The sequence below is a fragment of the Dasypus novemcinctus genome, chromosome 3 (assembly GCF_030445035.2).
Source record: "Dasypus novemcinctus isolate mDasNov1 chromosome 3, mDasNov1.1.hap2, whole genome shotgun sequence".
Classification (NCBI taxonomy): Eukaryota; Metazoa; Chordata; class Mammalia; order Cingulata; family Dasypodidae; genus Dasypus; species Dasypus novemcinctus.
Genome location: NC_080675.1, coordinates 139,071,876 through 139,090,042, shown reverse-complemented (window position 1 = coordinate 139,090,042; position 18,167 = coordinate 139,071,876). Strand labels below are relative to the sequence as shown.

Below are 18,167 nucleotides of genomic sequence, written 5' to 3'. Positions count from 1 at the left end.
TTTGCCTGGAATACAGGAGATCCTACAGGGCATCTCCTAGCACTGCTATGCCCTATGATTAAAGTCAATGGAAAATTACAACAACCCAAACCAAGCAGGACTAACAATGGCCCAGAATCTTTAGGAATGAAAGTTTGGGTCACCCTACTAGGCAAAGAACCACGGCCAGCTGAAGTGCTTGCTGAGGGTAACGGAAACATGGAATGGGTAGTGGAAGAAGGTAGTGACAAATATGAACTTCGACCATGTGACCAGTAACAGAAATGAGGACTGTAATGGTCATGAATCTTTCTTCCCTGTTTGATTAAGATTATGATTGTATACACAAACCGAATTTATCTTCCTCCCCAACCTTTTCCCTTATCATATAACAAGTTTTTATCAGTTTTATGTTATAATATTTGTTATAATATCAAGTTTAAGAGTGAATACTACCCAAGAACTTGCACCTTATTCTGTAGGGAATTAATGCGTTTCCAGTTGTACACAGGAGAGTTGAAAATTGTTAGGTGGAAATATATATATATTCATGTCTGTTATTGTTTTTGCTTAGAGACTAAGTATGGTTTAAGGTAATGAGTATGGCTGTCAAGTTGACAAGAGGTGGACTGTGATGGTTAGGCTAATGTGTCAACTTGGCCAGGTAATTGTGTCCAGCTGTTTGGTCAAGCAAGCACTGGGCTAACTGTAATATAAGGTTATTTATGGACTTTAGTCACCAATGACTTTACTGCATTGGTAAATCATAGATAGATGATTACAATAACATCAATCAGGGAGATTGCCATCAGCAATGAGTGATGCTTTATCCAATTAGCTGAATGCCTTAAAAAGGGAAGTGATTCCAGCATTGAGGGAGAATTTCCCAGCTCATCTCTGGACAACCAGTGTCTCCCTGAACTCATCAAGGACCTTCCCTGGACTTTCACTGGAGCCCCTGGTTGTAGCCTGCCGGTGGAACCTGGACTTGTACATTCCCATGGTTGCATGAGAGACTGATAAAATCTCTTGCTATTGACAGATAACTCTTGTTGATTATGTTTCTCTAGAGAACCCTGACTAATACCATACGTATTATCAAAAAGTCTCATCAATGAATGTTCACCCATACTTAAACTTTAAGACCTTGCTCTCAGGGTGACTACAGGTAGTAGCCAGAATTCAATAATTCCAGACAAGGCTGGGTTTCCTCCCCCATTCCTCCCCATCTTACACATACTGCCAATGCTTCAATACCTAATTCATTTATTCTCCTTGAATGCCAATTAAATACAGTGCCTTCTCTTGTCTCTATACTATAATGCTCTTTAAAAGCCAGGTATGCCACAGCTCTAGTAGGATAAACGTTTATACATTTGCTGATTAGGATAGTTCAGACTAATATAAACTAAAAGCTATAGACTGCTTACCTTGGGGGTGCCCAATCATGTCGTGTACAGTCAAGAAGTGTACCTACATAGGTCTTGTTCCTCCATGTTACATTTACCACCAACATCCCTGGAAAACAAGAAGACTCAGATATAGATAAGACAAATCTTGCTGGCTACTGAGAAGAATGCTTTCCACTTGAGCAACACTGTGACTTCTGTAGTAGGGTCTAGGGGGTGTTCTGGGTTCCCATGATACCAACAGGACTGGGCTGGAATAGTTCCATGGGAACTGCTTACAGCACTTCTGGGAATCCTAAGAACTGACAATAGTTGCAAAGATTTTATGGCACGGTCAAGGCATGTTTTCTTATTTTTTTTCAATCATGCAATATTTCAAACATACTGAAAAAGTACAAAGAATACCTTATTAAAAACTGATATACCTACTCTCCAGCTAAACAAACTCTTAAGATTTTGTGTCATACTTGCATAAGATTTTTCTAAAGAATAAAACATCACAGTTGAAGAGCATTACTGACTTATTTTCAAACTCTTCAAGAATGGGATCATGCAGGGATATAATTTTGCAACTTACCTTTCTTAAACATTACAAATTTGAGGTTTATCCATAATAACATGAAATTTTAACTGCTCTCAAGGAAGTATTACATTGTATGATTTGACCATGATGCATACATTCTCCTGTTGGTGGACATTTAAGTTTTTTGCACATTTTGCTCTTAAATGATGCCACAATGAATATTCCTGTCATGTTGTTCATTTTATTTAAAAATGCTTTTGAATAGGTAATATAGTCATATACAAAATTTGAAAGGTATCTCCCCAAATCCCAATATAAAATGAAGTGTCCCTTCTGTCACTACTCTCCAGTCCTCCAGTTACATGTATTCTTCCAGTGATATTTTACACATATATAAGCAAATATTTTATACATTCTTCCCTTAAATGGCAGCAATATGTATTTTTTCATGTAACCATATATTTTAGGTCATTCCATATCAATACACATAAAACTGCTTCTTTCTTTCTTTTCTTTTAAAGATTTATTTTATTTGACTGGGCCCCCCTCCTTGCCTCTTGCTTGCTGTCTGCTCTGTGTTCATTTGCTATGCATTCTTCTGTATCTGCTTGTCTCCCTTTGTTGGATCATCTTGCTGCGGCAGCTCTCTGTGCGCATGGCACGGGCTGTCAGCTCTCCACGGGTGCGGGCCAACTTGCCTTCACAAGGAGGTCCTGAGATGCAAACCCAGGGCCTTCATATGGTAGACGGGAGCCCAATCGATTGAGCCACATCCACTTCCCTGCTTCTTTCTTTTTTAATGATTACATTTGAATGATTGTACCACGACTCATTTAATCAGTACCCTGTTGATGGACACTTAGGTTGCTTCACTCCTTTGCTATTACAGGTAACGATGCAATGAATAACCTTGTGCAAACATTTTATCTTAATTATAAGAGTATGTAAGGCAAATTCTGGTAAGTAAAAGTGTTATCACACAGAACTCTTGTATCTGGAGTCTTAATAAATAACTGCCTAATTGCCCTCAAAGTGGATGTTCAAATTTATACACCCACCAGTAGTACTTATGAGCCCCTGGCAACATAGTGTTATAAAACTCTTTGATCTTTGCCAATGTGATAGGAGAAAAATAGTGTTTTTAGGTAGTTTTATTTTTTTCTTATTATGAATTTGTACATCACTTCATGTTTAAAAGAGATTTGTATTTTGTGGCCACTAAATGGCTGTTCATATCCTTTGCTCATTTTTTACTGAATTTAGTCTGTTTCTTATTGGTGGCTTTTAATATACTGGAGTAAGACTTTTGTTTATAATATGAATTGGCTAATTCCCTCAGTTTGTCATTTGTTAGCTGACTTTGCTAATGGTGGTTAACGCTATGCAGAATTATTTACTTCAATGGTAAGTTTATTATTATTTTATGGCTTCTGAGTTTTTGGTCTTATTTCAAAAAGGCTTTCCCCATTTCATGACTTAATTAAATAACAGTTTTCTCATTTTCCCCTCATGGTTTCCTCTAGTACTTTTTTTTTTTAAATGATTTTCTATGATTTTTATATTTTATTTTAAAGATTTATTTATTTATTTAATCCCCCCCCCCCCCGATTGTTTGTTCTCCGTGTCTATTTGCTGTGTCTTGTTCCTTTGTCCGCTTCTGTTGTCAGCGGCAAGGGAAGTGTGGGCGGCTCCATTCCTGGGCAGGCTGCACTTTCTTTTCACGCTGGGCGGCGGCTCTTCTTACGGGGCGTACTCCTTGCACGTGGGGCTCCCCTACGCGGGGTACACCCCTGCATGGCAGGGCACTCCTTGCGTGCATCAGCACTGCGCATGGGCTAGCTCCACATGGGTCAAGGAGGCCCAGGGTTTGAACCGTGGACCTCCCATGTGTTAGACGGATGCCCTAACCACTGGGCCAAGTCCGTTTCCCCTCTAGTACTTTTATGACTTCATTTTTTGTATTTAAATCTTTTATCCATTTGTAATTTAACCTGGTATAAAATGTGTGACATGGACGCAACTTTTTCATTTAATTTTTGTGACAACTTTTTATTTTTAAACTTCTAATTTTGAAATAATTTCAACCAACAGGAAAATGCTAAAATATTACAGGAGGCCTTGGGCATCAAACCCTGGACCTCCTATATGGTAGACGGGAGCCCAATTGGTTGAGCCACATCCGTAAAAATACAGTGTATTTTTAAAAGTATCTTTAAAAAATATATTTTTTTCTTATTTGGTTACCATACATAGCCTCTAACATTTCTCCTTTAATCATATTCAGATATGTATTTCAGTGCTAATTATGTTCACAATTTTGTGTGTGCTATTATCACCACTACCCATTACCAAAACATTTCCATCACCCCAACTAGGAACTCTGTATTATTTAAGCCTTACTCCTCTACTCCATGCCCCGGTAATCTATACTCCATTATAGATTCTGACTTTGACGGCATCAAATAACATAAATAATTTATCTGAAAATGCTTTGGAATGTGGAAAGCACAATAAATGTCCATCCAATCATTTCCTTCTACAAAGAAGCTGTCTGTGTTTAGTTGCAGCTACAGAAAGTCACCTGTGGAATGTCTATTTTCTCACTATCATTATTCCCCCTGTAGCTAAAAGGGGGTATTTTTCTTTTCTTTTCAAATTTTATTTCAACTTCAAAAAATAAAATGACAAAAAAGGCAGCTTAATTTAATTTTTTCCTTTGCCTTTTTATTCTCCTTCTGAGAAAACTTTCATCTTTATTTTCACTCTTAATTTTTATTTATTTAATTCCCCCCCTCCCCCGGTTGTCTGTTCTCTGTGTCTATTTGCTGCATCTTGTTTCTTTGTCCGCTTCTGTTGTCATCAGCGGCACGGGAAGTGTGGGCGGCGCCATTCCTGGGCAGAGTGCACTTTCTTTCCCGCTGGGCGGCTCTCCTTACGGGGCGCGCTCCGCGCTCCTTGTGCGTAGGGCTCCCGTACTTGGGGGACACCCCTGCGTGGCGCGGCACTCCTCGCGTGCATCAGCACTGCGCATGGGCCAGCTCCACACGGGTCAAGGAGGCCCGGGGTTTGAACCGCGGACCTCCCATGTGGTAGACGGACGCCCTAACCACTGGGCCAAGTCCGTTTCCCCTTAATTTTTTTCAGTTCTCCTGTTGTGTTTTTAATTTCTAAAAGTTATTTTTAATTCTGTGAAATGTCCTTATCTTATAACCTTCTGTTCTTTCTTGAATGAAATATCTCCTCTTATCTCTGAGTATATTAATGACAGTTCTCCCCCCTCCCCAATTTTTCCTTCTTGGATGATTTCTAATTCCTCCCAGATACCACTGAAGATTGAAGATGGCCTCAAATTCTATATTACTACTCTCTTGGAGAGACGGAATTTTTTTACTCCTTTTGTTAATCTAGGCTGGCTGCTTTGACCAATAAATTGTGGCAGAAATGAGACAATGCTAGTTCTAGGACCAGCTTTTAGGAGGACCAGCAACTTCCGTTTCTTGGAGACCTGAGCTGCAATACAAGAAGCACAACTTCTCAGCAGAAGAGACTGTGAGATGTCTTGAGACTGTATGGAGAAAGTGAGTGGGCCAATGAAGTCCAGCCTTTCAGATGTTCACAAGGCATCAGATATGTGAGTGAAGTCTCTTGGACTCACCAGACCAGGCCAAATGTCAGAGGAATACCACTGAGTATTTCCATGTTATGCGAAGTAGAACAAAAGAATAGTCCAGGGAAGTGGATTTGGCCCAATGGATAGGGTGTCCACCTACCAAATGGTAGAGGCTATATGTGTCCAAGGTTCAAACCCAGGGCCTCCTGACCTGTGTGATGAGCTGGCCCAAGCGCAGTGTTGATGCATGTAATGAGTTCCGTGCCACGCAGGGGTGTCCCCTGTATAGGGGAGCCCCACGCGTAAGGAGTGCACCCTGTAAGGAGAGCTGCCCAGAGCAAAAAAAGTCCAGCCTGCCCAGCAGTGACGCCGCACACATGGAGAGCTGACACAGCAAGATGACGCAACAAAACGAGATACAGATTCAGGGTGCTGCTGACAAGGATACAAGCAGACACACAAGAACACACAACGAATGGACACAGAGAGCAGATACCTGGCGGCAGGGGGAAGAGGAGAGAAAAAAAAAATCTTAAAAAAAAAAAAAAAAAAAGAATAGCCCAGCAGAGCCCTATGTACATACTTAATCAATACAAAGAACACAGTAAAAAAATTGTTTTTGTTTTGTTTCCAATTTTATTTTTTGTTTTGCATCTTACAATCCATTTCTTTTTTCTGAGCTTTATTTCTTCCTTATTAAAATTCATTTCTTAGAATTCAGCAGTGTTAAAGTCTCTCATCTTTTTTTGTTTCAAAATACCTTTAGTTTTCTATCAGGTCCTAAATTACAGATATTCATTATTGAAATTATAGTGTCTACTTGGTGAATTGTTTTTTAATTATTAATTAATAATGTCCTGAATCTGTAATAGATATATATTACAATTTATTCACTAATATAGTATCACCATATAAATAATACTTGGTTGCTCATTTTTCATTTTACAAAAATTTTAAACTTCATATAGTCATGTTTTAGGTATGATTTTTAAAAAATAAAATTATGTTATTTTAGCAAATCTAACCTTAACTATATATTTAAATAAGTAGACATATTTGGATTTATTTCAACCATCTTATTTTGTTTTATATTTCTATTCATTATGTTTTTCTTTATGTTTTTACTCCTTTTTTGACTTCTCTAAGATTGATAGAACTTAGGCTATTACCATTTCTCCTTTGCAATTTTGAATGTTACATATCCTATGCTTTTTGTACCAGTGCTCAACACTTTCTACCTCTTTATGAAGTAGATCACTCTTTTCTTTAAAAAGATTTTCTTTTATTTATTTCTCCCCACCCCCTTGTAACTTGCACTTGCTGTGTCTGTTCATCTTTCCTGTTTCTTTTTAGGAGGCACCGGGAGTCAAACCTGGGACCTTCTTTGTGGGAAGAAGGTGTCTAATTGTTTGAGCCATCACCTCTGCTCCCTGCTTTGTTATGTCTCTCATTGTTTTTCCTCCGTGTCTCTTGTTGCGTCATCTTGTTGTGTCAGCTTGCTGTCTTCTTTAGGAGATACCAGGAACCTCTGCTCCCCACTTTCCTGAGTCTCTTCATTATGTTTCCTCTTCTCGTGTCTCTTGTGTCAGCTTGCCATGCCTACCTATTGTGCCAGCCTGCTGTCTTCTGTAGGAGGCACCAGGATATGAACCTGCAACCTCCCATGTGGTAGGCAGGAGCTGAGTTGCCTGAGCCACATTTGCTTCTCTAGATCACTCTTAGTTGAATAGTTTAATGAATTTTCACAAACTGAGCACGCTCATGTAACTAGTCCCCAGATGAAGAAACAGAATATCATGAACATCCCAGAATACTCCTCATGCTCCCAACCAATCACTATCACAATCTGCTTAACTTTCTGTGTGACATGCTAGTGATTTCTTTAGATCTCCCAGGTAACCAAGTCTCCATTTGGTTTCTGTCTTAGTCTGTCCATTGAGTTTGCAGTTCAAATATTATTATATACAGTATTTACAAGTTTTATTTCCTTTTTCAAATCTACCATTTTCTTCCTTTGTTAGCACTTTAATAGTTTTAAGCATATCTATTTAATAGTTTCCCCTCTGATTATTCTATTATTTGTAGTTTTTAATGTTAATTTCTGTTTATTGCTTCTATTAACACTCTTATAGAGGCTTACTTCTTACCCTTTATAATCCAGTTGTGTGAGCTTATTTTCATCTAACATTATTTGTTTTCTGTGATTGCATTCTTTTATTTTCCTTATTTCTGACCAGGTTATATGGGTTTCAGTTGTAATGGACAGCTTTTAGGCAGTTGATATAAATTGGGAAGTTATATGTATTCATGTTTGGGCCTCACGGCTTTTGATTTTTCACTGCAGCTTTTTTTTCTTTATCCCCAAAACCTTAAGTAGAAAATTTATGTCCACTTCTTCTTGTTTGTCTTTAGAGCTTTTCTAGTTCACTTTTTAAAAAATTTTTATTTTTTTTAGGAGGTACCAGGGATTGAACCTGGGACCTTGTACATGGGAAGCTGCATGAGCCACTTGAGCCACAACTGAACCTGGGACCTCCCATGTGGGAGGGATGTGCCTAATCGCTTGAGCTACCTCTTCTCCCTGCTTTGTTGTCTCTTATTATATTTTCCTCCTTGTGTCTCTTGTTGTGTTATCTTGTCACATCAGCCTGCTGTCTTGCTTGTCTTCTTTAGGAGGCACTGGGAATCAAATCCAGGACCTTATCTCTTTTCTTTTAGGAGGCATCAGGAACCAAACTCCAGACCTCCCATGCAGGAGGGAGATGACTGATCGCCTGGGCCACCTCTGCTCCCTGACTTGTATCTCTCATTGTGTAGAAATTACTATTGAGTCAAAGTGCCATCAACTTTCTCCATTCTAAATTTTACTATATTTTGTTGGTGCTCCCTGAAACTTTCCTTTCATTCCTTGGTGTTTGAAAAAATTGTTTTAAACCATAAACTTTTGGGGTAATTTGTTATATAGAAACAGAAAACAAAAGCACTGCATGTTATTATTTTGGCTCTTACTTTCATGTTAGAGGCTTTCCTCAGCTGTATGATCATCTTTGGATATCTGCTTATATTTAAGAACAGGGGAGCAGGTGTAGCTCAGTGGTTGAGCACCTGCTTCCCAAGTACAAGGTTCTGGGTTCAATCTCTTGTATCTCATTAAAAAAAGGAGGGAGAAATGGCTGTGGATCAACCAATTGGGCTTCCATCTATGATATAAGAAGTCCAGGGTTTGATGCCCAGGGCCTCCTGGTGAGAGCAAGTTGGCACATGTGGCAAGCTGGCCTATGTGGAGTGCTGGCCCATGAGGGAATGCGGCCCCCTGCAGGAGTCCCACCCTGTGTGGGAATGCTGCCTCTTGCAGGAAAGCTGCCCTGCTCAGGAGTGCTGGCTGACATGGAGAGCTAGCGCAGCAAGATGATGCAATAAGAGATACAGAGGACAGAAAGAAAGAAGACGTAACAGAACAGGGGAACTGAGGTGGCGCAAGAAAGTAATTGTCTCTCTCTGGAAAGTCCCAGGATTGGTTCCCAGAGCTGCCTAATGAGAATATGAGCAGACACAGAACACACAGCAAATGGACACAGAGAGCAGACAAGTGGTGGAATGGGGGGGGGGGGGAGGGGAGGAGAGAATAAATAAATCTTTTTTTTTTAAAGATTTATTTATTTATTTCTCTCCCCTTGCCCCCCACCCCGGTTGTCTGTTCTCTGTGTCTATTTTGCTGCGTCTTCTTTGCTTCTATTGTTGTCAGCAGCACGGCAATCTGTGTTTCCTTTTGTTGTGTCAGTTCTCCGTGTGTGCAGCACCATTCCTGGGCAGGCTGTACTTTCTTTTGCGCTGGCGGCTCTCCTTATGGGGTGCACTCCTTGCGCGTGGGGCTCCCCTACGTGGGGGACACCCCTACGTGGCAGGGCACTCCTTGCGCACATCAGCACTGCGCATGGGCCAGCTCCACACGGGTCAAGAAGGCCCGGGGTTTGAACCACGGACCTCCCATGTGGTAGACGGACGCCCTAACCACTGGGCCAAGTCTGTCGCCGGCCTGAAAAGCTGATTAGAAGCTTCCAATGAAGGAATGGGCTCAATGACTGTGACCATCATAGTTCTGATGTAGCTAGGTTATTTATTAGGGAACCCTCTGGGATAGGATCTTTAGGCCCTTCCTTTTGGGATGCTTAACCCAATTCTTCTGCATTGAGGTTTCTAGAATTCTGCAAGTATTAAGGAATAGGGAGCCAGAGGACATACATATTCATTTAATTCTCCTGTTTTCTTTCTTTCTTTTTTAAAGATTTATTTTTATTTATTTATTCCCCATCCCCTTATTGTTTGGGCTTGCTGTCTGCTCTGTGTCCATCCACTGTGTGCTGTTGTCTGCTCGTATTTTCTTTAGGAGGCACCAGGAACTGAACCTGGGAAACGTCCCATGTAGGAAAGAGGTGTTCAATCACTTGAGCTGCCTCCACTCCCTGCTTTATTGTGTCTCTCATCGTGTTCCCTCTTTGTGTCTCCTTGTTGCCTCATCTTGTTGGATCAGCTCACTGTGCCAGCCCATTGTGCCAACTTGCTGTCTTGCTCATCTTCTCCAGGAGGAACCAGGAACCAAACCTGGGACCTCCCATGTAGTAGGTGGGAGCTCAATTGCTTGAGCCAAATCCATGTCCCCTACTGTTTTCAATAAGTTAACACCATCTTCAATTAAGCCCAGTGACTCTTAGTGTAGGAACCCTGTTTTCCTCTTTTAAAGAATAAATCCAGTCCTATGCTTGGGCTGACTAGGGGGAATTGCCTGGACATATGAAACTGGAGAGAAAATCTGAGGAGCATCCCCAGAAAAAAGTCACTGACTTCGGATTCCTTGATTGGAAGAGAAAAGAGATAAATTTCCTCCAAGAACTTGATCTTCACGTCCTTGAGCAGGTGGCCTAGCTTGGTGACGTGAGCCATCTTCATGTGTACAATTCAGCGATTTAACATTCACAATACTATGTCACTGGCGGCGGACTTAGCCCAGTGGTTAGGGCGTCCGTCTACCACATGAGAGGTCCGCGGTTCAAACTCCGGGCCTCCTTGACCCGTGTGGAGCTGGCCCATGCACAGTGCTGATGCGCGCAAGGAGTGTTCCCCGCGTAGGGGAGCCCCACGTGCAAGGAGTGCACCCTGTAAGGAGAGCCGCCCAGTGCGAAAGAAAGTACAGCCTGCCCAGGAATGGTGCCGCACACACGGAGAACTGACACAACAACATGACGCAACAAAAAAGAAAAAACGCAGATTCCCATGCCGCTGACAACAACAAAAGTGGACAAAGAAGATGCAGCAAATAGACACAGAGAACAGACAACCCAGGTTGGGGGGGGGAGGGGAGAGAAATAAATAAATAAAAAATCTTGAAAAAAAAAATACTATGTCACCATCACCACCATGCATTACCAAAACTTTTTCATCACCCGAAACAGAAACTTTGTACTCATAATACAATAACTTCCCATCCTAACCCCCTCTCCCACCTTGGCCACTGGTAACCACCCGTAGTCTACTTTCTTTTTCCTTTCTTTCTTTTTGACGTACAGGGGCCAGGTATTGAAACTGGAACTTTTGTATGTGGGAAGCCTGCGCTCAACCAGTGAGCCACATTGGCTCCCCTGAGTTAGATTTTTTTCATTTGTTTCCTTCTTTCGTTTTTAGGAAGCACTGGGGATCGAACCCAGGACCTACCATGTGGGAAGCTGGCACTCAACCACTTGAGCCACATCTGTTCCCCTGCAGTCTTTCGGTCTCTATGAATTTACTTATTCTAAGTATTTCATGTAAGTAAAATTATACAATTTTTGTCCCTTTCTGTCTGGCTTATTTCATTTAACATGCTGTCTTCAAAGTTCATCTGTGTTGTCGCAGGTATCAGAATTTCATTCCATTTTATGGCTGAATAATATTCCACTCTATGCTTATACCATGTTTTATTTATTCATTCATCTGTTTATGGGTACCTAGGTTGATTCCACCTTTTGGCTATGGTAAATAATGCTGTTATGAACACTGGTGTACAACTTGCAATTTTTTCTTTTCTTAGGAGGTACTGGGGAGCCCAGGACCTTGTACATGTGAACTGCATGTTCAACTACTGGCCATGATTTGTATATTTTAAGTTATTCTTGGATTCCTTATTTTCTTTTTACCTATTATCAATGAGATTTTTGGAACACTTTCTAACTGGTTGTTACTGAAGCATAGAAAAGTCACTGATTTTTACAAGTTCATCCTCCATTTAAACAACCTTGATGAATTCTACCCCTTCCCCCGGAGAAGTTGTGGGTATACAAAACAACCATGTGGAAAATATAAACTATTTCTTTAGTTGAAATAGTGTGTGTATTTTTACTTTTGGTAAATAAGGCCCAGTTTTATCTCACCTTTTTTTTTTTAATGGTAGCTCATGTCTTTCATTAACCCATAAACAGTTATTTATCATCACATTTGAAGTCAGATAACAGTTGCCACAGTAATGTTTTTCGAAGTGACTGGCCATAAAAATTCCAGCACAACATTCATCTGAGGGACATTCCTGATGAAAACTAATTTTGCCATTCTCTTCTACCTTCTAGTATTTCTAACATCTAGCATTACCTTCTTTCTCTTATGCTTATTCTTTTTGGGGTAGTGTAAGACTACTTTTTCTTAGCACTACCACCCAAGACTTTACACGAGATAAAAGTAGACTTCTTTTGAATGTGCTGGTCAGACAAGGTATTCCCATCTTCCAGTTGCTTGCTAGCCAAGAGCAATCTCTGCTGATCTGGAGAAATTCCTTCCTTATCCTGGATCTTGGCTTTCACATTTTCTACTGTATTAGAGGGTTCAAACTTGACAGTGACGGTCTTCCCTGTTACGGTTTTTACAAAAATCTGCATCTTGGCGGTGGTTCCACCACAGATGGCAGATTGCAAAGGAAGATGGCGGTACCGGCCCATGGGGTTTCCCAGAACCCACCTCACCCTTTTTAACTCTTACAATTCCTATTTCTTTTTCTTATCTCCTTAGATTGGCTAGAAACTCCAGTAAAATGTTAAAGAGAAGGGGTAAGCCATGCATTCTTGTCTTCTTTCTAGTTTGAGCAGGAATGTTTCTAAAGTTTCATCTCTAAGAATACTAGATACTTTATGTCAGGGGTTGAGAAACCAGAGCCCTTAGGCCAAATCTGGCCTGCTGCTTGTTTTCACATATAAACTAAGAATGGCTTAATAGTAGAAAATTTGAAAGGAGAATAGTATTTCATGACATTATATGAAATTCAAATATCAGTTCCATGAATAAAAGTTTGATTGGATCATACCACGCTTATTCACTGACATATTGTCTATACCTGTTATCTATGTTACAAAGCAGGTTGAGTAGTTGCAAAAGCCTGTATGGACCATAAAGCCTAAAATATTTACTATCTGGCTCTTTAAAGGAAAAGTTTGCCAATCTCTGCTTCAGATCTTTTTTCTATTATAATAACATAAAGATATAAATTTCCCTCTAGCACTACTTTAGCTGCTGCATACTACAAGTTTCTGATATATTTTCATTATCATTCAGGTCAAAATATTTTCTAGGTTTTTTTTTCTCCTTTTCTTTTTTGTCTTTACTTTTTTAATGTTACATTAAAAAAATGAGGTCCCCATATACCCCCCACTCCCTCACCCCACTCCTCCACCCATAACAACAACCTCCTCCATTATCATTTAGAATTATGTTGTTGAATTTTCAAATTCCTGGAGATTATCCAGGTATCTTTTTGTTACTGATTTCCAATATAATTCTATTATGGTCAGAGAACATGCACTGTATGATTGCAATCCTTTTAATTTACTGAGTTATTTTATGGTTTAATATATGGTCTATCTTGAAAAACATACCATGTGTATCTACCCGAAAAAATATTAATGAAGGTGTACTTTGCAGCTGTTGGGTGTTCTATAAATGACAGGTCAAATTAATGGATAGTGTTATTCAAGTCCTTACTAATACCTGTCCCTAATTAATTTTCAGTATACTTGTTCTTATCAATTACTCGTCCTCTGTTCTTGCTTTCTAGGGCTCCTATTTATCTGAAAGTAGCACTTTCTAGACAAATCCTCTACCTTTATCTCTTTACCTCTGTTTTCCATTTCTATGTATTTTTGTTCTAAGTAATTTCCTTCAACTTAATCTTCTAAGTTATATATTGAAATTTTCATTTTTACTATTGTATTTTTCATTTTAAAAAATCTTATTCTTGTTTCATAGATACATTATCTTATTTCTCTGAAGATATGATTTAACATTTTTTTGAAATCTACTGCCCTATGAAGTCTTTTTCCTCTGAGCTCCCTTTTCCTGTTTGTTTTGGTCAATATTCTCATTTCAGGGTTTCCTCAAAAGTTTGGTGATTCTTGGATCTATTCACACATTAATGTGAGGTACTAAAACCTGGATTGGAAGCACTATTGCTTCCTATTGGGTAGACTATTCCATTAAGACACAATGATGACTATCTGTAGGCTTTTCCCTTCCTCTCAGTGCTTATCAAATCCCCCAGAGTGAATTCCTTATTCTCTTACTAGGCTGCCAGTTTCTCTGTGTTTCATAAGTTTTCACTTAGCCCTCAGTGTCTCAGTGTCTCCAACCAGTGTCCCTGAACCTGTAACTGCTCTGGCTTATATTCTCCGCAGAGTAAACATCAGTTTTCTGGTGTAGTGACTTTTTTTTTTTTTAATTTTTATTTTATTTTTAAATTTATTTCTCTTCCCTTCCCCCCTTCCAGTTGTCTGCTCTCTGTGTCCACTTGCTGCGTGTTCTTCTGTGTCCGCCTCTATCGTTACCTGCGGCACCGGGAATCTGTGTTTCTTTGGTTGCGTCATCTTGTTGTGTCAGCTCTCTGTGTGTGTGGTGCCATTCTTGGGCAGGCTGCACTTTCTTTCGTGCCGGGCGGCTCTCCTTATGGGGCGCACTCCTTGTGCGTGGGGTTCCCCTATGTGGGGAATACCCCTGCAAGGCAGGGCACTCCTTGCGCACATGGGCCAGCTCCACATGTGTCAAGGAGGCCCGGGGTTTGAACCGTGGACCTCCCATGTGATAGGTGGACGCCCTAATCACTGGGCCAAGTCCACTTCCCTGTAGTGACTTTTATTAGTCAGGGCTCTCTAGTGAAACAGAACTGACAGGACATATCTGTAAATAATGAGGTTTTCTGAAATTCTCTCACACGACTATGGGGATGCACAAGTCCAAATTCTGCAGGGTAGGATGAAAACCAGGGGCTCTGATGAAGGTCCTTGATGAGTTCCCAGGAGACACTGGTTGTCTAAAGTAGAGATGGGAGGGAAACGGACTTTGGCCCAGTGGTTAGGGCGTCCGTCTACCACACGGGAGGTCCGCGGTTCAAGCCCTGGGCCTCCTTGACCTGTGTGGAGCTGGCCCATGAGCAGTGCTGATGCGCGGTAAGGAGTGCCGTGCCACACAGGGGTGTCCCCCGCGTAGGGGAGCCCCAAGCGCAAGGAGTGCACCCATAAGGAGAGCCGCCCAGCCCGAAGGAGGGAGCAGCCTGCCGAGGAATGGCGCCACCCACACTTCCCGTGCCGCTGATGACAACAGAAGCGGACAAAGAAACAAGACGCAGCAAAAAGACACAGAAAACAGACAACCGGGGAGGGGAGGGGAATTAAATAAATAAAAATAAATCTTTAAAAATAAATAAATAAATAAAGTAGAGATGGGAATTTTCTCTCTGAATGCTGAAATCACTTCCCCTTTTAAGGCCTTCAAATGATTGGATGGATGAGCTGTCACTCACTGCTGAAGGCAATCTCCTTAGATTGTAGATGTAATCAGCTATCTACACAATCAACTCACTGATGATTAAAGTCCATGAATTAGCCTGGTGCCTGGTTGACCAGATAATGGGGCATCACTACCTGGCCGAGTTGACACATTAGCCTAACTATCACATGGCTGTGTACGATGGAGAAAATAATGTATACGTACTACTTCTTACATAGACTTTTAACCAGTCCTCCTGTTTTCAGCCTTACACGTATTTCCTGGGCTCAGAGGTACCCTGATGTTTCCAATTTCTGAATTTTTCTGGAAATCGCTGGTTTAAAACTCATTAAAAAAAAAAAAGATTTATTTCTCCCCCCTCCCTCCATTGTCTGCTCTCTGTGTCCATTCACTGTATGTTCTCTTCTATGTCTGCTTGTATTCTCATTAGGTGGCTCCAGGAACTGATCCTGGGACCTTCTGGAGTGGGACAGAGGTGATCATTCTCTTGTTCCATCATCCGTTCCCTGGTCTGCTAAGTCTCTTATTTTATTTTATTTTTTTTAGTTTCTTATATTTATTTCATGATGAAATTTTTTGTTTTTATACTTTGAGTCATTTGCCTACAGTTAATTTTCTATTTAATTTTATATCAATCTTTTCATACATACTTAGTGTTTGCAATGGCAGTTCATATTCAACTAATTTTTTAAAAATTTCCATTGCCTTAGATTCACTATCACATAGGTTCAGTGTCATTAATATCTAGAATAATATTCCCCCCAGCGTGGGACATGACACCCGGGGATGAGCCTCCCTGGCAACGAGGGACCACTATCAACTACCAACTGATGATGCAACTGGAAAATGACCTTATACGGAAGGTTCAATGCGGATCAGCAGAATATCCACGTCTACATAAAATACCATGACTTTAAAATGCTGTTTGACCTAAAGTAAGGGGGAAATGAAAAGGAGAAATGAGTTTATATGGCTACGAGTTTCTAAAAAAGAGTCTGGAGGCTGGCAGAAGGATTGCCCTCATGCACAACTGAGCAGAGTCAGAGAGACAGATAAAGCAGATACAACCCCCAGATATTGGTTCCTTTGAGGGCTAAAGAGACCCATGGGAGTTATGGTCATGGCCGATGGGGTTAACTACCAGGGCAGATGGCCCCTCTTTGGAAATGGTGTTTATGTGTGATGAATCTGGACTCAGATGGGATCTCCCTTCATAAGACTTTCATGCTAATGTGCTGGAGGTGCAGTTAATGTTGGGGTTTAAGATATATTTAGGGGATTTGAATCTCTGGACTGACAATGTGATAGCCAGGTCCTGAGCCTCAACAGACTCCAGCACCTACAATCTGATCTACTGGACTTACCACACTCAGCTAAGATGGAGTTGAAGAAGGACAACCACCACACCATGGAGCCTAGAGTGATTACAACTGAAAATGGGAGGATTGCATCCAGCATCCATGTGGAATCTGAGCCTCCTCTTGACATAGAGGTGCAATGGACACAACCAATCCAATGTCCACATAGAAGAGGTGGCATTGGATTGGGAAAAGTGGACATGGTGGACGATGGGTATGGGGAAAGGCAGGAAGAGATGAGAGGTGGAGGCGTCTTTGGGACATGGAGCTGCCCTGGATGGTGCTTCAGAGGTAATCACCGGACATTGTAAATCCTCACAGGGCCCACTGGATGGAATGGAGGAGAGTATGGGCCATGATGTGAACCATTGTCTATGAGGTGCGGAGATGCCCAAAGATGTACTTACCAAATCCAATGGATGTGTCATGATGATGGGAACGAGTGTTGTTGGGGGGGGGAGGGGGGGGTGGGGGGGTGGGGTTGAATGGGACCTCACATATATATTTTTAATGTAATATTATTACAAAGTCAATAAAAAAAAATAATTAATTTAAAAAAAATAGAATATTACCACCTTATGGCTTTATATCTATCATCGGGAACATATACCAACATCCCGCAAAAAAATCTTTGTCCTTCTCATGGTCCTCAAGGATTCTGGTGAGTACTTGGTTCTTGTTCCAGTTAAAGTACTATTTTATAAATAACTTTTGAGGAAAATTCTGCATAAGAAAATCAGAGCATTCTTGCTGGCCTTGTCTGGAGAATCATTCTGCTTCCATCCCCGTTACCGTGGGGTGGGTCCACAGGCGGGGTCCCGGGGAAAGGGGCCGAGCGCTCCCGCAGTCCCACACCCCTAAGTCTCTTATTATCTCTCCTCTGTGTCTCTTTTTGTTTTGTCATCTTGCTGCATCAGCTCTCCATGTTGGCCAGCATTCATGAACGGGGCAGAACTCCTGTGTGGGGCAGCACTCCGGGTGGGCCCGCTTGCAATACCAGGAGGCCCTGGGTATTGAACCCTGGACCAATAATGTTAGACGGGAGCCCAATATCTTGAGCCACATTCGCTTCCCTAAACCTCATTTCTTGGCTCTCCTCTCCCCCAAACTTAGGGGAAAAAATAGAACAAACTAAAAAATTTAGCTTTTGTTTTTTCATGTTTCTTAAATCATGTATCACTTGTGCACTTTCTGTTTTCCAAAATTCTGATTATATATGTTTGCAGTAGTGTCTCCTGTTTTCTTAATCTACTTGTAAAATTATGCCTTAAAAACAAAGTCTCTTGACCCCATTTGAGGGGCTATGAGGAGGGAGGGAGAAGGTAAAGATGCACTGTTAATATACCATATTTAACCAGAATACTAGACTTATTTTAATAGCTACTTCTCATTTCCAAAAATGTAAACTGGTTAATTTTTCATATATTCCTGCCATTATTTAATTTCTGGCTGTTTGGTTCATAGTTTTATTTTATTTTTAATAGATATTATTC

General features: G+C 40.8%; 1 protein-coding gene across 3 annotated transcripts in view; it reads right to left on the bottom strand.

Moving 5' to 3' along the window:
* ZNF609 (zinc finger protein 609) overlaps positions 1 to 18,167 on the bottom strand; it is a 274,508-nt gene that overhangs the window by 16,390 nt on the left and 239,951 nt on the right. For all 3 annotated transcript variants that reach the window (XM_004466646.4, XM_004466648.5, XM_071214239.1), the window contains one exon: positions 1,410 to 1,497. In XM_004466646.4, the coding sequence (XP_004466703.1) occupies positions 1,410 to 1,497 (88 nt within the window). The remainder of the gene's footprint in view (positions 1 to 1,409; positions 1,498 to 18,167) is intronic.